Raw genomic sequence first — 25,234 nt, forward strand, 5'->3', positions numbered from 1 at the left:
TGTCAAGGTGATCTACTGTGCGCACAAATCCCTTCTCCTCCAGTTTATCTAGAGTACATTTTTTAAAAGTCACTATGTTTGTAGACTTTATTCAGCATATTCTGTCTGTTCTCTTCGGCCCAGATGTCAAGCAAACATCAGTCAGTCCTCTCCCACTCATTAATCTGTCGTTTTGTGTCCATCTCAACAAATGCCCGCATAGAGAGGCTGCGTTTTGGTTTGCTTGGAAAAGGTCCAAGACCACCTCTCGCAAGCAGTATCTGACCGGTTGTTTTGGTCCCCACCAGAGTACGGAGATTACTGCGTTCACAACTGCCCAAACAAACCGCACCAGAGCTGGATTAAAACAGACTAAATGTTGGCTTGTGAAAGCGTGACATTTTAACAATATCCGGCTGTCTTAGGGGTCAGGCTGTGTGTACAGACTATGTGTGTATGTGTGTGTGTGTGTGTCCATGGTTAACACCACTGTTGAGTGCCAGGTTAACCTCTCTGTCTGTGTTGAACTGAAATGTACAAACAGTGAGATATTAACAATTGCTGGCTAATCTCTATCAGTCAATGTGCTGCCAAACACAATACAGACCAATGTCCACATTCATATCAGTGTGTGTGTGTCTGTCTGTGTGTGTGTGCGTTACACTGAACATAGAAACACTGCATCATCAGCAAGGTGCTTCCAAGGTTGATGGAGATCTGATTGTGTGTGTGTCTGATATTACGCCTCATATCACGGCTTGTGTTTTTCAAACTGCAGCACAGCGAAGCCAGACAATGTACCAGACAGCTGCTGCATCTCAGAAATGCTTGTGTGTGTGTGTGTGTGTGTGCGCGCGCGCGTGCGTGTGCATGTGTGTGTGTGTGTGTGTGTGTGTGTGTGTGTGTGTGTGAAAGAGTGTGTGAGTGTGTGAGTATGTGTGTGCAGATCCCACGCGGCTGTCAGTGTGTGTATCAGTCACAGCTCTCACATGCCTGAGCCCAGTGCAGTGCACCATAACACGGCCCCCGCGGCACTTTATGGGGGCTAAACCCAACAGGTTTTCCTCTCTCGCTACCTCCTCCCTCACCAGAGGAGATGGAGGGCGGGGGGGGAGGAGGTGGAGTATTGCTGAGGCTCGGGCCAACTTGTTAGAGAGAGATCGATGTGTGTGAGCTCTCAACACTGGCAGCGGGATGTGGGAGGACATGCACACACTTTTGAGCGTGGACGGAGGGGATGGAGGGGAGGATGGTGGGAGGTGAAAGAGAAGAGAAGGGGTGAGGTGGGGTGGGGGGGGGGGGGTGAGGAAAGCTAAAAATAAGATCTATCGATCTGCAGCTTTAATATGAATATAGTGGAACAAAGGAGAGAAAAAAGTGCAGCCCCCATCTCAAACTCAATCAAGCGTCCCAAAGGCCCGGTCGGCATTTTACAAGTAATACATCACACACACACACACACACACACACACACACCATGTCTACTGTCGAGTTATACACACACTATCTGGTGCCCACAGCAGGCTTGCCGCGGTGGTCGGTGTTACCGGTGTTACCGGTGTTATACGGTGTTCGGGCACACACCGATTACATTACGTACCCACCCTGTTGTTTTGCTTGTTTTATAGAAATAAAACCCATTTAGTTCATTCTCTAGTATCAGCGCCGTGTTATCAATAAATAGTCCGACGACGGACGCTACAAACTGAAAGTGAAAGTGTCTCCTATCCGTACAGAGTCTCTGCTCAGAGTAGCAGGAGACAGATTTCCCACACACGGGACGAGTCGATTGCGGAGGATTTGGTGTTGAAGCGAAAAGCAAAATCGCCTATTTGGCAGTATTTCAGATTTAAACCCAACGCTATGAGAGAACCATAACGTTATTGAGACAATTGCCGTGACAAGGACGGAGCGGTCACAGCCAGTATGCGCGGCAGAGCAGCACCAGGTGGAAACCTGCGGCCTCGTAGCAAAAGTTCTGCCGGAGAGGCCAGACACGACGCCACGTGGCGTTATATATCAAAGTAAGCGCGCTACAGACAACCACGCACGCACGCACGCACGCACGCACACACGCACGCACAGCTGCTTAGTGCCGCTGCATAACAAACAGTCGAACACACAGGGGAGGTATTTGGATGCAGATGCACAAATACGACAGACTGTTTCTGCCGGCACAGGCTGAGTTATCAGTCCAACAAAAGATCTGTATCCTCCTCTTCATCACACACGCATACATACACACACACACACACACACACACACACACGCACGCACGCACACACACACACACACAAAGACCAAAAGCTAAATGGAAAGCTTCATATCAGCTATTTAGACTCAGTGTGTCTCAGCTGGACAGAGATGGAGGAGGTGAAGAACAAAGACTGAGTAAATGCAATTTGAGATGCCTCCTATACACTCGTCTATCTGTCCTTCCTCAGAGATAGGGAACTGAACACACACACACGATGCGGGGAAGAGGACTGGCTATGGGAGAGAAAGCCGTAGGTGCCGAACATACTTAAAAAAACAAACACCCACCTGCGGTAAAAATAAAATGGAGAGATATTTCTGCTACAGTATGAACACACAGAGAGAGAGACAGAGAGAGGAGAACAGAGTCAGGTGGACATGATGATGACTCCTCTTCATCATCACAGGCTTCCAGTGTTTCAACTGGTTTTAGACGGTTGTCACTGTCTGTTACTCAACATGCTTATAAAACCTGCAGCGTCACGACGGAGGACACTTTAACAGAGAGAAAAACCTCAGCTCTCGAGAATCAAGCGGTGATATTTTGAGAAAAATGTAACATTATGAGAATAAAAGTTGTGATTTTGAGGAGAAAGTTCATCTTATTAAAAGAAAAAAGTTGTAGTTTAACCTTTAGTATGAAAATAAAGTAATTAAATAGTTCTATAAATATCTTTTAATCGGCCTTAAAAATCTTAAAATGAACAGATGAGGTGGACTAGCACTTAAACGCTAAATTCACACCAGGCAGCGGCGAAGTGCGGCTGGCCGCAATAATTCAATGTTTCTGCAGCTGGGAGGCGTGTTCATGTGTTTCAGGCAGGAAGAGATTCTTTATAACACAGATCAACATGTCACAGGACACAGGATCTGTTTACTGATTGGCTATGAGTTCTCTCTAAACGCAATTTGTCGCACTTTTCCCAAGTTTCAGTTCGCCGCAGAATGAAACGACCGCAGTTTTCCACAAACATTGCATGGCAGCTCGCCGCAGGCCGCACTTCACCACTGCTCTGGTGTTAATTTGGCATAAAAATATAGAAGTCTGTGGCGTCCAGTGGCCTCGTGGTTAAGACACACACCATATAACTACAACGATCAGGGACCTATAGTGCCCTCTGTCTCTCTCTCTCCATTGTATTGCCTGTTCATATCACTGAGGAAAAGTATGAAATATTGACGACAGATATCAGATCAGTCAACTGGAATCGTCATTTGGTCATCCTTCTCCTCTCCTCTTTTACATCCCTCACCTTCACCTTTTCAATCACCATCCTTTGTTAAGTGTCTGCGCCGGGTCGCCCTAAGGTGGCATCAGGTGGCACCGCAGTCTAACCGGCACAATGCTCCTCATTCTCCCACACTGTACTCTCTCCCGTGTGAAACTGAAGAGGGAGTGCATTACATCAACATGCCTGCTGCCGTGCAGGTGTCATTGCAGCACCGGTGGGTGCCCACACACCCCACCCCCCCCACTCAGTACCAGTCCTCCTACTGGTGTCCCTCGTTCCCTGGAGAACAGGGGAGGAGAGGAGGATGAATGGATGAATGACTTCACTGTCGGGTGTTGAGGGGAGAGGAGAAGCTGCTTGTTCACATAAGAACACATAACAGACGTGCATTGTAAAAACACCTACTTAGAGTCTACGGCCTGAATATGGATTACAAGTTGTTGGGCCTTAGAAATATAAATCATCACCAATTAACGTAAAAATGTAATTTGTGCCAACGAACCCAGCCGGTCTCTTGCTTCAACAAAAGTGTGTGAGTCCGGGTAACTTTGATCTTTAGCTGTAATCCATTACAAAGTGAGAATGATCCATTAACTTCTGTTCTGTACTGCTGGAATCCTGGAAAACCAAATGTTGTTCGTTTCTTTTAGGAGGTCATGTTTTTGGTTCAGTTTGTTAATGTAATTAAATTTAAAGTAACTTCCTCAAATTTAGAGAAATTTAAAAGGTGCAGTGTGTAGGATTTGGCGGCATCTAGCGTTGAGGTTGCAGATTGCAACCAACTGAAACTTCTCCCGTGTGCCAAGCGTGTAGGAGAACCACGGTGGCTGACGTGAAAATGCGAACGACCCTCTCTAGAGCCGGTGTTTGGTTTGTCCGTTCTGTGCTACTGTAGAAACATGGCGGAGGACCCACTTCGTATGTAGATATAAACAGTTCATTCTAAGGTAATGAAAATACAATAATTTGTATTTTCAGGTGATTACACACTAAAGAAAACATACTTATTAAAATTATATTGCATTTCTGCTAATAGATCCCCCGAAATGCTCCACAATGGTCCTTTAAAGATGCTAAAAGCGAGACAGGGAGCACGGCTCTCAACATGGAGACGGCTGAGCCAGCGACTTGCAGCTAACAGCGCAAACAGTGAAACAACATCAATGCTGCTGACAAAGCTAACAGTGTTAACCTGGGGGGGACCGGCTGGGTGCTACGCTTCCACGACGGCGGCGTCAGTTGGGACGGCGTTATCAGCTGTAACGCCGTATGAGAGCAGTGCAGAGTGGCAGACGTAAGCTAGCCAGTGAGGCTCGCTCACATGCACGAACATGCAATAAAAGCACACACGGTTGACCCTTTAAATAAATGACGTTACTCAAATTTAGAGTAAGTTAACAGAAACGGAAATTCCAAGTTGGAAAAAACTCAAAATATTATGTTAAATTGCTCAAAAAACTCAAAAATGTTACAGAAGTTTGTTGCATTAAAGTTTCTAGTTTAACTTGATTTACTTTTTTTACAGTGTACAGAGGGATTGTGTGGAGGGATTTCCACAAAGCTGTTATGAGAGCCTGATAATTGTCGTGAAAAAACTAGATTTACAACTGTACCGTTTTTATGCCTCCCCCAACCAGTCAAGTTGCAGTTTACATCCATGTCTGTCCAAAATGTCATCACTTCATCATTTTATCCTATTAGACATTTGTGTGAAATTGTCATAATTAGCAGATGAACTCCTGAGTTATGGCCAAAAAACCTTGTTCTTTGACCGCCATAATCTGATCAGTCCGGACGGACAACTTAAAAATAGACCACAAAACTCATAACAGAAAAAAAAGTTCACTTGTCTTTTCTAGAAAATACCAGCCACTGAATTTGCAGGGAATTGGATTTTTTTGTCATCTTGGGATCTCTGTTGTCTAAAACATGATTTAAATCAGTCTGGGGATTCTGGGGGGAGAACATGTCGGAGGAGAGGAGACGCTGGAGATTCAGCAGTCGATATTCTAAGAGAGGTTTCACCCTCATTCGGTATGCCCTCCGCAGGGCCGCGCTCCTCATCAGATGAAATAAATAGGTTGGAGACTTGGGCTTTCTGGGTTTAAGTATTTGAATAATGCTCCCCGAGATAGCGTTGGATGTGAGATAAGGGAGGTCTGGGAGTGAATGGGAGGCGCCATGTGAGGACACACGCAAACACACACTTTGGGTTTCAACACAGATTTGAATGCGGACTGTGTTCTCACCCTCCTGAACTCTTTTATTCTGATCCTCAAAGCCAAATCTATCGAAAGGGGCTCGACATCACAAACCTCATGCTTTGTGTGCTGGATCAGACCAGTCAGAGATGGGAACATGATGATAACACGATACATTAACACTACAGCACCATGCAGGCATCAAGAGACTACTGTGCCCGCTACAGTTATCAGTTTAATACAAGTCAGATATCATTATGGTGAAACATCTGACTGCAGTATTTCTCCCTGAACACACAGTCCCAGTCAAGGCGCCGGTCTGACCTTATTTAATGTGGCTTTTTGATCAGATTCAGCAAATTCAACGCTTCAAGTGCCAAGAAGATCAATGAGGAAAAGTAATGCATAGGAATTCATCCATAAGAAATGCTAAATAGTTTTTTTTTTGCATACATAAAAGAGGATTTGACCTTGTGAGAAATCAACAACACTGTATATTTGCAACATTAGCATTAGTTTCAGAGGCCACATCCAGCTCTGCATGAGGAGAGACTGAAAATGTGTGATTTGTTTGGATACGCTAAAGGTCGACTCGATACTGCAAGAAAAATATCAGCTACTGGTTTACTGTATTATCAATATTGACCTTCAATATCAGAAGGAGCCGACAGAGCCGGAGCTGCAACAGCTCCAGGACGGACGTTAAAGCCTGAAATAACTGATGTTTGTGGCAAGTTGACAACATTGGCATCATTTATTATTTATATTATATTTATTGTATTATTTTTTATTATTCGGGCTGAAAAGTTAACACTGCCAACTTATAAATAATTTTGCAGAAGAAAAAATGTCATGGCCATTTCAAAGGGGTCCCTTGACCTCTAACCTCAAGATATGTGAATGAAAATGGGTTCTATGTGTACCCACGAGTCTCTCCTTTACAGACATGCCCACTTTATGATAATCACATGCAGTTTGGGGCAAGTCATAGTCAAGTCAGCACACTGACACACTGACAGCTGTTGTTGCCTGTTGGGCTGCAGTTTGCCATGTTATGATTTGAGCATATTGTTTTATGCTAAATGCAGTACCTGTGAGGGTTTCTGGACAATATCTGTCATTGTTTTGTGTTGTTAATTGATTTCCAATAATAAATATATACATACATTTGCATAAAGCAGCATATTTGCCCACTCCCATGTTGATAAGAGTATTCAATACTTGACAAATCTCCCCTTAAGATACATTTTGAACAGATAAAAACTGCGATTAATTTGCGATAAACCACCTGTCGATTGACAGCCCTAACTTCAACATAAACTCCTTTATTACCGTTTGCATACTGGTTTTAGCAAATGTATTATTAATCCCAGATGAACGCCTCAACTTTCTCACCAAAACTAGTTTAACTTTTAGTTAAAACTTTAGCGAGGAAGTGTGACCAGAGAATAGAGTCCTGTGACTCCTGTTACTTATTGAAACACAGGAACATGCCTCCGGGCTGCAGGAAAATATCATTATTGTGGCGAGTTTCACTCTGATGCTGCCTGGTGTGAATTCGGCACAACAACCAGAAGTTTTTGCCACAATACTTAAAAGATTACATATAAAACTTTAGCTGTCATGTCTCTTGAGTCTGCGTTATTTCAAATCTGTTGAAAAAATTGTGGACATGAAGATAAAAATTGGGTTATTGCTGAGTGCTAATCTCTGAGAGCAAACTGGAGGAAGATGCAACCGACAGCAGATATTTGATCCTGATAATGTGATAAGAAATAAAAGCGATGGGGAGACCGGGGTTTACAGTTTGGTGGTGGGATGGAGAGAAGAACTGTACAGAAAGAAAAGTTATTAATGAAAAAGAGAAGAAAAAGAAGAAGTGGGCGAGAAAAAGAGAGAGGGAGGATGAGGAGATTGATGCGTGAAAGGTGGATCAACTCCAGAACAAAGCAGTTAACAATCTAGTCACACACTCGGCGCTGCAACTGGGACCCGACGGGCAGCCCTCCAAACACAGTGTAGGAGTGTTTAGTGTCTTTGATGCTGTATGTTTTGCTGTTTCTGCAATGTGTGCGTCCGCGTGCCTTTGGGTGTAATGAGTGTGTCCGTGCCATCTTATGTGTAGTGTGTGTGTTTGTGTGTGTAGGACGACTAATCCTATGTTGTGGTGAGAGTGCAGAGGGGCGTTCAAAGGCACGCAGTTGTTCTCCCGTGGGGGAAAGAATGTTGCGGAATCTGTTTGCAGAAACAGAAAACAACAGCGGCGAGGAAGCGAGTGCACAAACGCTACAGGAGAAAATTATATTGGACTTTATGAAAAAGTAAAGAAGTTGTGCCCACTTACAGAAATAGAGTGAGTGGGTACCGGAGTTACGCCCTGTTGTAATGTTTCACAGTAAGAGCTTTTCTTTTTATACATGAAATTTCTTTTCATACAAAATTAAGTGGGAAATGTTTCTTAAAATAAATTTCACAAGTTGTATTAGTGCCGAAAAGCAGAGTTGCCAATTCCGCTTATTATAAGCAGCCTTGTGGACGTAAAGATTGGATTCGCCTTCAAGTGGGGGACGATTCAAAGGCAGTTTGCCGTTTTAGTAAGTGTGATATACGAGCACATCATGCCGCACTGGTTAGACAAGAAAGAACAAGAAAAAATGTAAAGTTACAAGCTAAAAATGGATGCAAAAATAACATGAAACGTTCAACTTCTTTAAGTTTATAACAAGAGAAATGTAAAGTTACAAGCTAAAAACTGATGCAAAAATGCAATTCAAAATAAATTCATACATATACAGTAGGTGATCAAGTGGTCGCCTCTCTCTCTCATATATTGTGGTAAGTGTGTGAGGTCGCTCTTTTGGGCTTGTTTCTATAGACCTGGTTGATTGTTTCTCTCGCGAGATCTGGCAACACTTCCGTAAAGATTCGTTTGAAATACAGTACGACACACACGGTCACCCCCATCATCTATTAGCATCAATGACTAACATAAACACAGATAACGCTGTGTGTTGGTACACTGGACAGTGCTTGTTGTTCGGTGACTGAAGAGACAGAAGGAGTGTGTGTGTGCGTTATCGTTGGTTGATGTGTGTAAGAGAGTGAGCAGGCCAACTCTTGAACTTAATCTCTCCTTTTCCTCCCTGCTGTCACATCACATTACACCATCTATCCATTCAACATACAGAAGACCCTCACACACACAAACACACACACACACTCACTCACACTGACTTGCCAATATTACAGCTCTCCTGAAGGCTCAGACTTAGACACATCGTGGCTCTGGTTCTGGGAATGACTACACAGAGTTGAAGAGGAAAATTAAAGAGAAAGGTGATAACACACACACACTGCGACATTTAAAGGGATAGTTTGAGTGTTTTGAAGTGGGCTTCTATGAGGTACTTATCCATAGTCAGTGTATTACCTACAGCAGATGACGGGAGCAAAACAATGTAGTGCTGTGGACGGGAGCAGCAGCAAAACGTGTTTTAGACTCTTAAAAAAAAACATTATCAGTTTCAGTGTATGCTATGTTTCTGATGGATACAACAGCTTCAGTAACCCGTCAGAAATAGCTAAATGCAAGGTAAAGTGGTGAAAATATTCTAAATATAGCGTACACTTAAACTGATATTGATTTTTTTGGATGAGTCTTTCTTTTAGGTGTCTAAAATATGTTTTGCTGCTACCCCCGTCCACAGCAGTACATTACTTTACTCCTGTGCGGTAACTCCTGTCTGTTTCTCCATACTATCCCTTTAACACTATTTGAATCAGATGGATTACAGTTATAGAGTGCTGACATGCGCCAAATCTATCAAATAAAAACAACATCAATTCTGTTCTGAGATCTCTTTCCTCTTTACTTCAGAAGAGTGCATTTGGACTGGATGCATAAGCCTGGTGGCAAGTCTGAAATGCTTTGCTTAACAAGGTTTAATCAGTAAGTGGGCTGTACTGTTCCAAAAAGATTGATAAAAACACTGTTAATAAAAATGCATATATCTCAAGATGTGTATCTTTGACTTTGTTCTCAAATATTTGCATATTGTTGAGGCCGACTTTTAATCTAAAATGAACAGAAGCCAACTATAGATCAACTATATGCTAGCGAGCCGTCTGCTTATCATCTCCAGTATATCCATCGTTTACAAGCTCAAAATGGTGCTCAATCATGACTAGAGGCACGCACACAGTGATCTTTGAAGAGAAACCCCACATCAGCATCATCTTATGATCTGGTCTGCACTGCGCTGGACAGCATGAGGCAACATTAATGCCTGGTAGCAGGTCAGAGGATGAGAAAAGAGACCAACAAGGGAGGTGGGAAGTTCAGAAAAAGGACTAACACTCTCACTCTCACACACACACACACACACACTCAGCAGGCAAACTGCAGATAAGACATTAGCAAAACACCATTAAACTTCACATTTACATAAAATCTAGAGAAACTGAGAGGCAGGGATGGAAATAGGGGGAAAGAGGTGGAGAGAATATTAGTGATTAATCCAGCATCCGCCTGATTAGTTGCTCGGGGGCCTGGCTTCATTAGCACCAGTTTAACTCTCTTCATCACAGCCACATGATAAGAGGCGTGAGTCAGTGTGGCAGAGCTCAGAGAGGGGAGAAAGAAACAGGTGGGATCTGTGTGTGCGACCGTCGAGTGGATCTCACACCTGCCTGCCTGCCTGCACTCACTGAAGAGCTGCGAGTAGGAAAAAGGTCAAGTGCCTATTAGTGAAAAGTGTGTGTGTGCGGTATACAAGGTGGACGTGTGTGTGTGCTAGCTTGTGTAGCGACAGCGCTGTAATCTCTACTGATAACCAGTGTTTGGTGCATCACAGACACCTTCTATCTCGCCGTCCAATCTGTCAGCGCGGGGACCGTTTGAGCCTCGGCTGCCAAAAGCAGCGCTGATCAACTCTATCAGCGGCTAAACGCTGACTGCCAAGCGTCGGTTTAATTACACTCCATCAAGGGTAAACTAACAGCAATTAGAAGGCAAGCAGGCGAGAGGGAGGACGACTGGATTCATGGGTTGATGAACTGAGGACAAAGCTGGAGATTAATCTTGTACAGTACAGTGATTTCACAAGAAAGATATACAGGTGTGAAGGAACGGCATGTTTGAAACCCGTTGACTACGTTTACATGCACACTAATGTTCCACTTTTATTCTGAATATGACAATATTTTGAATTTGATACGGGTCATGTGAACAGCATATTCTGTTTGGATTATCTGAGGCCTTTTTCCGATAAAGAATGGGATATGCTGATATTATTCAGGTTTTAGGAGCATTAATTGGACATGTATACATTCAGAATATGCGTCTCAATTGAGGTTTTTACGTCAATTTGCGACACAGCTCAGCTCTGCACTGTACACAAACCAACTAACCAACAGTTTGCAGAGATGCATGCCCAAAAGAAAAGCTCAAATTTCTGTTCGGAAGGAAAAACACACCTTCTTTTAAACATTATGAAAGATTTAGATATCAGCAGGTTTTTGGATATGCGCAAATATCTTAACGCCAACCTTTTCAAGAAGGTGGTTGAAGGAATGAAAAAGGGAAGCTGTGTTCGCCACCAGTTATGTTAATCGGAGTATGAACGGCTGCATGTAAACGGGGATATTCATTTTCATTATCCATGTAAATAACGGAATAAGGGGCAAAAAACTGAATATTTAGTCCTGGTAAACGTAGTCCATAATGAAACGGTTATCTAGAACTTGAAGAAAACTTCTCGGCAATATAATAATTATTCATGGTAACACTTTATTGAGAGGTCCACTGTGGTGTAGGACTATTATAAGCACATTAAAGGCTCATTAGACATATACCAGGCAATAGATGTGTCTTACTAAAGAATAGGAGGCGGGTTTGGTTTGAGCCATGCTGAGTAATGGCAGCACTTTAGAGGTCGTGTCCAGAAGGTAAAGCACAAATTGCGACTCTCTCTCGAGATGGTTAAGGTTGGGATAGATCATCGTGCAGCGAGTCTAACGAGTGTTTTCACTCGCGTTTTCGCAATTTGGGGTTTACATTCTAGACACGACCCACCTCAAAGCAAAAAGAAAAAAAATCATTGTTGTTGCCACTTCCCTATGCCCAAATTGTAATTTTTTTTACCATAGGGGTCAGCTGTATAACAGTCTTCAATAAGTAGAATGCCATTTATGAGTGAAATGATATTTATGAGAATAATCACAAACTCTTAGTATCCCAATACCTCATTAAACTATAGTGAGCTACAGTATACATGGAATTATCATTACCATTTCCATGCTTAAGATCAAGTGTCGTGACTCACCCGTCGCTCAAAAGATGTGATTAAAAATGAATGATTTAGTTGGAAAACCGAATCTGACTCAGTGTGTGAATCATAGGATGCTTTGGTTTTAGGAGTTCTGTGTGAACACAGGCGTGTCATCAGCATAGCTTGGTACTTACACCCTTTTTCATGATGACTGCATTAAAGCGCCTGTGGGAGAATATAGCTCTCCACAGACCAACCAGGAACAAAACCTAAATGTCTAATGTCTGATGATGCCATCATGTTGACCTCCTGACACTCATGTTTGAACAGAGCTGGCGATGACTACTCATAGTGGAAAATGTGCTGATGGATGCGTGAACACCAAGGCAGTCAGCCACAGTGTGGAAGATCAGTAGTGACAGCAGATAAGGACGGGGCCACAGCAGAGATCATCCTGTATCATCACCACAACATGAGGATGATGATACAGATCGCTGCAGTGATGAAACGGTCTGAAGAGGAAGGATCAGCATCACACCATATCCTCTTTTTGTTGTGACAAACATCTGCATGAGCCAGTTTATTCCTGCAGCCACCCACAGATGCTAAATGTGGCACTGTGTACAGGATGGGAAGTTAGAGTTGATTCTCATGTGTTTGGACTAAACAAGTACCCTGTGTTGTATGGTATTTGAAGGTCCAGTGTGTAGGATCTGGAGGCATCTAGCGGTGAGTTTGCAGATTGCAACCAATTGAAACTTCTCCCGTGTGACAAGCATGTAGGAGAACTACGGTGGCCGACGTGAAAATTTGATGTTAGCCTATTTTAAACCGATCATCAAAACCATTGCAGATTCATTTTCTGTGCATCAACTTACTCATTACTGGACTAAACTCTTCAGCACTAGTCGTGATCAGTTGACTATTTCTGTGCCACAAAAATCATAAGAATTCATTGAATTTTCCAGATATTTGTATTTATCAGGATGGAAAGCATGGTTGGAAATTCATTTTTGTCCACCTGCCTCTGTGGCTGGCAGATTCCCAAATCTACCAGCCACTCAATAGATTACCGTTGTTTTTTTCCGCTGAAGCTCTACATGGAGAGTCAAACTAATCAAATTGTTGCCAACATCAGACCATTATTCAATGCTGTAAATTGAATAATTGCATTATAACAAGAGTGGCACATTTATACATTAGGGTTTCCTTCCAAGGTACAAATAACATGGCAAAACAAAGAGCAAAAGGCATCAAATATAAAGGTGATTTAATATGACAGCAGCATACATAAATGTGATACTAGGACAAAGTATTGTTCTTTGAGTCTTTAGTTTTGCTGTTGCTGGCCTTCTGTCTTTAGCTCACCGTTATTGATTACTGAGCTTTCTGCTTAATAACAGGCAGAGGAGGAAGAGGAAGACACACACGGCCGTGTAAACAATTAAGGAGAGACACTGCAGCAGCTCTTTAAGCATCAGCAGCATCGTGCAGACACATTATGAGACAAAGGTGAAGGTGGTTTAGTAAGAACGCGGCTGTACAGTGAAACCCTTTATGACAGCGGAGGTAAACATGACTGACTGCATTCATTCAGACGTCTGGATCTTTTTCATGGCACACAGTTGACACATCAACAAGATCACCTTCATCAAAAAGCATTGCTCTAAACACGGAAAATCTCAGAGCAGACACACACACACGTCCAGACAGCTGATAGTGAACTGAACATCCGCTGATGTGTCAACTCTGACTTTGCAGCGTTATCGTGGCACGCAGCCACTTCAAGGTGACTTGGCTGTATTTGTCCACCGGCTGCCGGCTTGTTTGAACATAAGTAGCTCATAATGAATGAGGAGGACTCACACCGACAGAGACAGGGAGAGAAAAGTACAGCTGAACACTGAATAAGACGTTTTTAGGCAACCAAAATATTACAATTAACTTTCATGAACTGAAAACACTGTGAAAGGCTACGAATGTCCAGCATCAATTTCCGTTCCAGTCTTTTGGAAATAAACTTCCGTCTTCACAGGAAACAACTTTGTTAGATTTGGGAAATAAAACTATTAAGTTATAGGTTTAGGAAAGATCGTGGTTAAATTACGACCCACCGGAAGTAGCATAACTTAAGTACGGAAGTTACGTGACAAAAACTGCTTAGTTAGTTAAGGAAAAGATTGTGGTTTGGGTTAAAATAACACAGAAAGTGGCGTAATATAAGTACGGAAGTTACTTGACAAATCAATGTTGACTTCTGGTTTCACATGGGACACGAACACCAGTCTTCTGGGTGAAAGACTGGAACAGCCTGTACTAAATGAACATCATGCTGTATTGAAGAAGACTTGAAACTAGCGATTGAGACCATAAACTCATGTTTACAATGTTTACTGAGGTAATAAATCAAGTGAGAAGTAGGCTAATTTTCTCATTGACTTCTATACAATCAGACTTCTTTCTGCAACCACAGGAGTCGCCCCCTGCTGGCCGTTAGAAAGAATGCAAGTTTAAGGCACTTCAGCATTGGCTTCACTTTTCAGACCCGGAGGTTGCTGCATGGTATAAATGCTATTTCCTGCATATATATATATATATATATATATATATATATATATATACGGGGGGGTTTCAGGACAGGGTTCAACTTCAATCAGATAAGTGGTGTCTCTGTGCAGTGAAGACATGTTCAACTTATTTTACCTTATATATTGGTTCCAATAAGAAAAACTCATTGTGCGGCTGCCTCTGCCCATTTGTCTGCTGAAAATATGATTAAGTGTGAAATAACAGAAGGAAAAGGGACGTCCACAGAATATCCCATTTAAATGGAAATGATGTTGCAAACCGTTTGCTTTTCACTGAGAAATGTGGATGTGAAGTAAAAAGTGAAATGCTGATACGGACGGTTAACACTTTATTTTACTGTAACAGGTTTATTTTCTTTCTGTCTCTCTTTGAGAAAAAGAGAGAATCTACTTTTACCTTTGTAATAATGCTCGTTTTACCCCGTTAACTGTTCTGCCTGCAGTTTACTTTATTGGTTCATATTCATGATTTATCCCTTGTTTAAAATTTAAAGAAATTTCTAGATAATTAGTTTAAGTTTTAAATTCTTGTGTCAAAGTTTCACATTCTGCGGTGAGAGGAATCATGATGTGTGTTCACACCTTTTTGAAAAGATGGTCGGTACAGGGGAGAAGCTTTTTAGTAAAGTATAATAATGGTGTTCATTACAGCAAGACAATTGATATCACACAATCAAATATTTTAAATTAAATGCATAATTCAGAAATCAATAGATATCAGATCAACAGAAAACGAGCCAGGCTCTAAATTATCTTAATTTAGCACTTTAAAAACTTCCAAAAATCCTACAGTTCCTCTTGCCGAAAATAAGACATGAGAAGAAGACTCATCCTCTGAGTCGTTCAGTCATTAGCATCAACAACATGGGGGCTATTTTTAGTGGAAATAAAAATCAAATGGAGCAAAACAATCAGTTTGAACAAATAACAAAACTGTCCTGGTTTTTCAGTGTTATAATCAATTATTAAAGCCATCACACAGCCTCCCTCTGATCTCTCATTCCTCTAGTATTTTGACTAAAATGATTATGTTCAACTTCAACGTACAAAATAGACCTCTGAGTCTTGGCCTGTTTTGTCATGGTTATGGGGAAGTCAAGGCTAAAACCACAATTTCGAGAGCAATCAGATATAAACAAGCTCGTCTGTTTTTTACACACAATATGTGTTTTGTTGGAAAAATCCCCAGAAGTCACGACGTGATTCTGTGTACACTAGCTCAGTAAACTCTCATTAGATCCTCAAGAATATCTTCTACACGAGACTGTACAATACCAGCCACAAATGAGTGGAACACCCAGTGTGACGATGTGAGGAGCTGCAGCTCCGTCAGCACGTTCAACACCAACTTAGAAAGTCTGCTGAAAGCTGCTCACATACTCACTGACCTTGAATCCTGACTGGTTTTTATCTGACAAACATACATTTATGATGCGCTATTGTGTATATAGCTTTGTCTCGTCTTGTGTCATCTTTCTTGTATAACTTTGTTATGTTTTGTTACTGTGCTTTCTTTGTCCTTGACCTGTCAAGGGACTACAGACATGAATTAGGTACAGTGCATCAAATGTCAACATTTATGTTTAAACTGCTCATGGTCCCTTTTAAATAAAAAAAATAATAAATAAATAAATAAATATCATATGCCATCAAGAATCTATGTGATTATGTGTAAAGCACAAGACAAAATAATTAATTGTGGGAGGAGAACCGTTTCTGTAAACTACGCCAGTATATGATATTCATTTTAGACAGATGTCTGCATCTGTCTAAGATTAATTCTTCATTATCTTGCTTGTACGTTGAGTAATGGTTAAAAACGAAACCTCAAAACTTTGGGGCTCCCAAGTTTCGGACGAGATTTCAAAACATGGAGAATAAAAGCAGATAAAACTGCAGCTTCATCTGACGAGTTAAACCAATTAACAATCATATGTTTTACAGCAAAAAGCGATCAAATCATTTATGTGTCAAAAGACCAGCATGTAAACGTAGTGCTGTTTACTTGGAAGTGATCACTGTTCCATCAGCATGTGAATGAAAAACACAAATGCAGCATTAACTTTATATTAATTACAAATTTGAGCACATCAGACAAATATAAACCTGAGCACAATGTTCACTGTCGTGGATTTAAAGCTGCAACGATTAATTGATTATCAAATGAATCGGCAGCTATTGTGATAATCGATTAATCGTTTAAGACATCTTTCTCAATTGTGAGGATTTGATGCTTTTCTCCGTTTCATCATCGTAAACTGAATAGATCTGGTAGAGCTGCAATGATTAACGATTAATCAATTAGTTGTCAATGAATAAATGAATCCAAATCAACTATTTTGATAATCAATTAATCGCTTTGAGTAATTTATAAAGAAAAAGAGTCTGACTCTGATTCCAGCTTCTTAAATGTGAATAATATCTGGTTTCTTTACTCCTCTGTGACAGTAAACTGAATATCTTTGACAAAACAAGACATTTGAGGACGTCATCTTGGGCTTTGGGAAACACTGATTGACATTTTTCACCTTTTTATTGACCAAACAACTAATCGAGAAAATAATCAACAGATTAATCGACAGTGAAAATAATCGTTAGTTGCAGCCCTAATCTCTGGGTTGTGGACTGATGGTCGTACAAAGTAAGACATTTGATGACATCACCTAGGACTTGGGGAAAATGTGACGGGCATTTTTCAATATTTTCGAGACATTTTAGAGACAAAATGAGTCGATTGATCAAAAAGTAATGATTGATCATGAAAATGATTGTTAGTTGCAACCCTGAGTATGTAGTAGTAGAGTTGTAGAGTTGATTTTCCCACCGAAGATTAACCTATAGACTTAATGTTCTTTGTGTTTTTCATGCTTTATCTCATTTTCCTTGAAGACCTGTATTGACCTTGTACTGCTGAGTACTCGTCTATTACAGTTTTTCTCGATTGTTTACACACATTTTCTGAAAGCATGCCTCATACTCTCAGAACTCTACACACAAATCAAAAAACACACACACAATGGGCAAAACCCCTCAATTCTTCTGCAAAATGAAACTTTACATTCAAATCAATGTTATTTCTTCTCAAAATGGTATTTTGTTTTCAAATGACACACACAAACCATCATATGAATAGACATTTATAAGAACCAGTTGAACACTGATATGCTCAATGGAAAACACTATGATGAATGGAAAACACTTCTTCTCCATTCATCATGATGACTTAGGCCTTTTTTTTGTTCAGTGTTACACTTACTACAGACAGTACATACATAAGTGTGTTGTAAAATATTTTAGAATATTGTTTTTATACTCAGGACACACAAATACACGGTAACAAATATATTTTATTTTCCCCACAAAAACAATGTACACAGTGTACATCCCAACCAACACAAAGTTGCACATACAGTGGTCTACATACAAAACAACAGAGGAATTTACTGTATACAGTTACAGTAAAACAAAACTATGCTGCATCCTCTCTTCTGTTTCGGTCTGGCCACAGCACCTCATCCACATCACAAGCAATGTTTTCCCTGGCCAAGCAGCGGGGGAAATATCGCTTAGCATGTCGAATCCAGCCATGAAAAGCATCAACTGATTGCTAATTGTAACACTGTGTGACAGGTGTTTGCCCATGTGATGAGTCAGTGTGCATAGTAGGGCAATTGACTTTAGAATTTTGAATGACAGTGTGTTCCTTGTGAAAACGAGATTTTCTTCATGAAAATTGTGCCAAATGCAGAGAATTGTGTGTAGTGTTTTGAAAAAAGTGTGTTTTAGAACTGCAATTTGAGTGTAAAGCAGGAATTGTGCTTGTAGTTTAGCAGAATTGGTTCAGGGGGTTGGTGCATGAGTTACATGTTGTGGTCATTGTGTGTCAAGTACCAGTATTTGTGTGTAAACAATTGAGAAAAACTGTAATCAGATACTATTGATGGTTATCACTGAACTAACATCTGTTCTCTAATCCATACTTGTTAAGGACACAAGAGGGGGAAGAAATAATTGTGTGGCACTAATCAAGAGGCACGCCTCAACACTTGAAACCATCTCATCTGTTAATCTATTGACTCGTCGAGCTGTTTCTCTCTCAGCGGTTAATCATCAACATGATCAATGCATCTCAGAACAAACACATTCCACCTCTGGTTTCACCTGCAGACATACGCCAACATGTCTTCTGTCTTGTGGAGTGTTTGCCAAACTCACACTTACAGTTCCTCATTTAGAGGCTTTTGTGCAAATGTTTAGACCTCAAGATCCCTCCACACACACACCGAGTCCTGACTGAGGAAATCCATCATGTACGGAGAATAAACCGAGGTGGATTTGTCATTTTGGCAAAGAACAAAAACAAAAGGTTGATCTTTTGTTAACAGAGAGAGAAAAACCGTTAGAGGCTTTTGATGCTTATCTGCAACAACAGCCAGCCTATTCACAACTTAGCTGTGAACAAATGTTATGCAAACACCCCCTTTCTCCACACAATAAAAGCAGGGGTCAAGGAGTTGTTGACCTGTCTTGCAAAAATAAAAAAAAGACTTAACCCACAAGGCGTATTGACGTGAAACAGAGGAGGACAAGTAAAAGGGAAATTTCCACTACGACTGCAGGCGGGCACACATCAAACAGACGTGGCCGCGGCTACATAAAGCCTAATTACCCCAGCGAGGCGAATAACACAGGGTTACAAATTACCCCATGTCACAGTAAGACAGATGGCCGCAACACACACACACCCGCGCAAACACAGGGGGAAATATGCACTTGCAGATTGTTATGTTCTCATGCTTTTACTCGACACTTTCACTTCCCTGTTGTTCAAGAACACAGTCATTATTAGGATATTAGCACATCATAAACTAGAAGTCCTTCTGACAGAAAAACATGCCTGACCATAACTGTTATTGTTGTCAGGTAGCTACTGTAAATCATGCAAATCAGGTTAGCCCAGCTGATATGGCTAGCGTCACGTCTGAAGATGAGGGGCAGTAAAGGGACACTCCAGTGATTAAGTATTGATCACTGCCATGAAGTTTTGGGGACTCACAAAGTCGTATTAAGAGAACGATGGGTTTTAATACCGTCAAGCTCCAAAATACAGCTGAAACAATTAGTCTATTAATCAATTAGTCAATCCAGACAGCAACAATTCTGATAAGAGATTAATGTTTTTTTTATTTACATAAAAATGCCACAAATTCACTGGTTCCAGCTTCTCAAATGTAAATATCTGCTGGTTTTCTTAAAGACAAAGAAGTTCTATAAGAGTCAAATTTAATATCTTTGGGTTTTAGACGGTTGGTCAGAAAAAAACAAGCAGTTTGAATGCGTCAACTTTGGCTTTAGGAACTTGTGACATTTCACGTTGGTAAGAATCTGGCGATACGATACGCATCATGATACAGAGGTCAGGATTCAATATATTGCGATACTGTAAGCAAGGCGATATTAAAACAATTTTTTTAATCAAATTTTAGAAAAACTGATAGTATAAAGAACACACTGCCATATGCATCAAATCTGAGTAAAAAAAGTTTACATAAGGGTACGGTGAAGACGTGAACAGAAGCTATATTCACAGAGCCTTAATCCCTCTCTGATAAACAACTTTGTCCTGAAAAGTAGGCGGTTAAAACAACCAAAGTTTGTTCAAAATTTGTCAAAAAAGAAGCCTATTAAGTATGTACGATTGTTAAAAAGACAAAACAATGTATAAAACAGACAGAGAATTGTATTAAAGTTCATAAAAATAACAGGAAAACATCTCTGATGCAATTTTCACTGAATATAATCTGCTCAGAATTCATCCAAATTGCTCGTTTTACACAAACTTCTACCTATACTACACTATATACTATATGGATTAATAGTACAGTTTGTTCTGTACTGTTTTTTGCTATGCACTGAATATAATATGAACTATCCATGAAATATGTCACTCAGTCAGTTTACTCAATGATAGAAAAGAGGTCCCTTAAGGAAAAAAGGTTGGGAAGCAGTGATATAAGAGACTTTATAGCTGCAGGAAACACACGACTCATGCTCTGTTAGAGTTGTGCAATTACACTGGAGAAATACTGAATTACAGTATTGCTTTTCATCAGGAAAACTCCTGACACTCTGCATGAAATGTCAGAATTATTATAGCCTCACACTCTCACCACTTGTGACTGATGCTGTTGTTCACCTAATCAGACTTCACCTTTGATCACAAGACGGTCCATTCACTATTTAATGACATTGTATTATTGTTTATCATCATTACAGCAGTGTTTAACTAATGATTCACAGATAAATCATCTGCACAGGGCTGTGGTATGCAGTAACTTTCCAACAGCGAGTGCTTTAGGGCCTGAATACCTTTTAACTTGTGCCAAGCCTCTTCAGTTACCACTTACAGTCATTGTTGAAGGCCAACAACAACATGTTGCTGCTGTTTGCTGATATGTGGGGCTCTTTAGGTGACTTGTTTCAATGCAATTTTTTTTACGATTTTGCGATTCTACGATTTTAAGATTGATTTTTTTAATGCCAGAATCGATATATTTGCTCCATTTGAGTCTATGTGGAGGTAGAAGGACATTACCGCTGTTATTGCTGTAGTCTGAGTAACATGACGTCATATCCGTTCCGTATCCGTCAACCAAAACAAACCGCAGCCGGCCGCAACGAGGAAGTACAAAACAGCGAAAGGTCCGCGTGGATACGACTTTAACCCTCCCATTTTAAATCCAGCGTGGTAAACACTACACATCCAGTAAAGTATGGAAACACTTGGGTTTCACACATTACCAGGAAAAGCAGAGCTAGACATCAAGGCTAAAGCTGCATGCTAACTCTGTCACGGACAGGAAACGTTATCATATTGCGGTAACGTGCGGTCAAGCCAGGCGCCGCTCTCGTCTCCGTGGTCAAATGGGCCGACGCTATGACTGTAGAGCACCCATATACTGACATTTATGTTAAATGCATTCATAAAGAGAACGGAGCTGACGGGAGAAATAGCGATGGATTTGCCGAAGTTAGCGGATGTATACACGTGCGACTACATCCGGTTTTCAAAATAAGGTGTTACCAAAGGGAACTGTATATATAAAATACATATAGAGAAATAAGATTGATGGATTATATTCACCAGAAGTATAAAACATTATTATAAATTAAAAAGAAAATACCACTAATTTGTGAGGAAATATATTTATTCTTTGATTTTTGGGTTGCTAGAAAAAAATGTAATAAATAATTCCTGACAATGACTGATATATTTGACATCTCTGACTACATACATGCTGAAAAACAAATATTTTTACTGCATTAATTTAGATATTTTCCAAAGTAAAAGTCCCTAGAAGTGTATGATTCAACTTTTCCCCAAGGTCTTAAGTATCGCAATACATATTGAATCGGCACCCAAGTATCGTGATAGGGAGATAGGTGTATCGTCCCAGCCTTGTTATACAGGAAGGTCTATACATTATGTAATTTTGCATATATACTCAAACTGCATTGTGTCCATCATATTCTTCACAGACAAGCTCAAAAAAATCAACTTAAATCAGCTTTATACAAATACAAACTGATGCATCAGACAACATGTTGAGGCTGGTTTTATCTTGCGAGTGCTCCTCACTGCTGGTCCTGCCAACATTTCTGTAGCCAGCCTTTCAGCCTCTCTCAACTACACTGGCCTCTTTGAGCATCCACTGCCCACAACAAACCCACACAAGCACCACGACTGCCAATATCACACAAAGACACCATGTTACTACAACCCACGGCGAGGAGATGGGGGGCAGCGAGAGAACTCATTTATGTTAAAAGAGGTTATTCTCACACTATTGGAGCTATTTTTATTTCACTCTATTTAGACGTTTACAACAATCATGTAACAATCGTCCACAGCAGGGTGAGATTAACAGAAAAAAGGTGGCGTGGATCAAAGTGTGTTTTTTTGCAGAGAGAAAGAGCTGCTTGCACGTTCCTTTCAGAGAGGCCGAGCACGAGACCCCGCCAGGGTGACAGAGCGTCCAGCGCTGAATCAGCGGGTCGCACGTTGTGTAATCTCTCACACAAACACACACACACAGATTAACAGCGAGGCGGGGGAGGTAGGGAGGAGGGAAAGAGGGGGACTCTTTACAAAGAAAGTTTTTCAAGAGTAGGAAACAGAGGCCCAAAGAAGTGTTACAGTTGTGGCTCTTCATAATTTAAAGCCTTGCTGCCACTGAATGGGTCCAGTTGGCCTATAAAACTTGTCTCTTCAAATAGCAGATTGTTTAGGCTTGACAGAGGTTTGTCAAGGAAAAGCTCAACTGTTACACACACAATGCTTGGACTCTAAATCCAAACAAACCTCACCCTTAATCATCATGAGGGGCACGCTGCAAATCTGTGCCCCTCAAAGTGGGAACCTCAGAGGGTCCTTAGGGAGGAGCAAAATGATAAATAGTGTAATTTCTCTCAGTTTCACCTCCCAACGTGCACAATTCATTGGGACAAAACTGTATCTGTTTGAGGGCCTGTGACAAATGTTTGAGAGCCCCCTGCTGTATAAAACTGGTCTAATATCAAACCATTCACATCCTCTAAACCTCGTGCTGCAGACCATCTATGATCAGACATCTATGAATCCCAACAACTGCCTGCTTGTTATGTAAGCCAGAAACAGAAATCACCTCAGGTAATGGTTATGAGGCATGCATACAGTAACTCATAATGTCTAAACTCAAACTGAATCTCTGTTCACACTCCTGCATAGAAAGGTTAGCCGGCTGGACGCCTGCACAACTAGTAGATGCATCTCATCTTACAACACATTATGCATGTACACAGCAGCTTTTCTCAGCACCCAAGCCGGCTGAACAACAATGAATTGAACTATTGTTGGCTCTAGGTTGGCGGATATCAATGCAGCCTACACATACTGACACATACAGTAACCCCAATCACTATTATACTGTTTGTGTGGAGATGACACCATCATCTTGCATGTAGTTAATTTATGATGGCACACAGATTAGAATATCTGCCAAATCAGGGTTCTGAATGCACATATTATTGAGCAAGTTCCCATTCAAAAATCTGTTAAAATAGAGCTAATTTGTTTTTTGACAGATATGCACATCTTAAAAAACATGACTCAAAGCCTTTTACAAATCAGTAAAAGCGTATTGTGAATTCGGCTAATCTACTAAGCACCAAGCAGCATTTTATTTCCTAAAAAGATCAACTTTCACAAAGCATTCATACTGCTAGCTCGCTCTTTTGGTTGAACCAAGACGATGTGTGGAGAGAAAAAAGGTGAAATGGCTGGGGAAAGTTGATATTTCTATCACATAAATTAATGTTTTATGAAATATTTTTATGCCGAATTCATCAGCACATTTTTTTAAAATTAAAAACAGGCATAAAGTTATTTTCTAATATGCGTTTACAACACAATATGCACAGCTTTCTTAAAAAAACGTGAATTTTGCCAATGGAGTTTGGCCAACATCAGGATACCAAAATCCAGATGTTATGATAAGAAGCCCATTTACTGCCTATGTAAAGTTATTATTGTAAAGCTTAAAGACATTCAACTTGAGTTTAACAGTTTAAAAACATATCATTACTTATGTCACCACACAGGTAAACTACACAAAAAGGGCAATTAAGGACTTAAAGGACACAAACACAGCAGCTTCCCACACCACCAAACCTCGGTCACTTTTCACGTGATTGCGCAACTTCGCTTAAAATCTGACAACTTATATTTGACCCATGGTTTGTTGGCAAACACACACACTCACAGACATACAATGCTTCATTCGGCTTACACACATTACACCAATATGCATTTATTTTAATTAAATTATAACTTTTAACCACGCCGCTCCGCTACGCGTCATAGCGAGTACCAGATGTTGCAGCGTTAAATTGACAGATTTGTCAATGGAGTCTGGTTCCGTGCAAAAGGGGGAGGACTGTACAGTACGTCCTGGGAACAAAGTTCAGACTTACAACAAGTTCAACTTACCAAAGTTTGTTCATACTGCAGCGCCCGCTGGTCGGACCCGTCTCCTGCCATGGCTCTGCAGGATCTGCAGACTCTGCAGACTCGAACCGGCGACTGGGTGCAACTTTCTCGCCTTGTTGGTTGAGAGGAAACCAACCTCTTTCTCTCTCTCTCTGTGTCTCTCTGAGAGCAGTGATTAAAGCATTGCTTTAGTTTCACTCTGGGAGTTCACAAAGGGAACTCCAGCTACAGAGTGCGTCCCGGTTACAGTAAGTTCCTTCATTTTATAGCCTCTCAAGTCCTCCAGCAAAGATCCACAGTGTGAGGCGGGACTTGAAGGGTTGAAGTGGGATCGACCCTCCCATCTGGAGCAAGTGTCAATCTAACCAGTAAGGAGTTATTCTCTCTTAAAGGTTTTCATTATGCATTATCATGCAGCATCATTTTTTGCATTTTTGACAGCTTATGCATATAGATAAAAGGTGAAAATAACTATTAATAGGACATGTGTGAGTTACCTGAGTCCAGGTGGACTGATCCTCCACCACACCTCTGGATGTTGATGATTAACTCCCTTTTTTTATTAGAGCAAATTATTTAATGATTAATGAATTCATTTGGTGATGTTTTCTCTCAGCGATAGAAGGGAAATACACTGCTTCATTTATAATAATAATGATTTTATTTATATAGCACCTTTCAA

General features: G+C 40.8%; 1 protein-coding gene across 6 annotated transcripts in view; it reads right to left on the reverse strand.

Annotated features, from left to right (window-relative positions):
* The window catches only part of clcn2b (chloride channel, voltage-sensitive 2b), a 166,137-nt gene extending 141,297 nt beyond the window's left edge, over window positions 1–24,840 (reverse strand). For 2 of the 6 annotated variants that reach the window (XM_037775384.1, XM_037775383.1), the window contains exon 1: window positions 24,553–24,840. In XM_037775384.1, coding sequence (XP_037631312.1) covers window positions 24,553–24,603 — 51 coding nt within the window. In that variant the 5' untranslated portion in view covers window positions 24,604–24,840. The remainder of the gene's footprint in view (window positions 1–24,552) is intronic. The other 4 variants (XM_037775389.1, XM_037775385.1, XM_037775386.1 and 1 more) reach the window with 2 other exon arrangements.
* Between the last annotated feature and the right edge of the window lie 394 nt (window positions 24,841–25,234).

The sequence above is a fragment of the Sebastes umbrosus genome, chromosome 7 (assembly GCF_015220745.1).
Source record: "Sebastes umbrosus isolate fSebUmb1 chromosome 7, fSebUmb1.pri, whole genome shotgun sequence".
Taxonomy (NCBI): Eukaryota; Metazoa; Chordata; class Actinopteri; order Perciformes; family Sebastidae; genus Sebastes; species Sebastes umbrosus.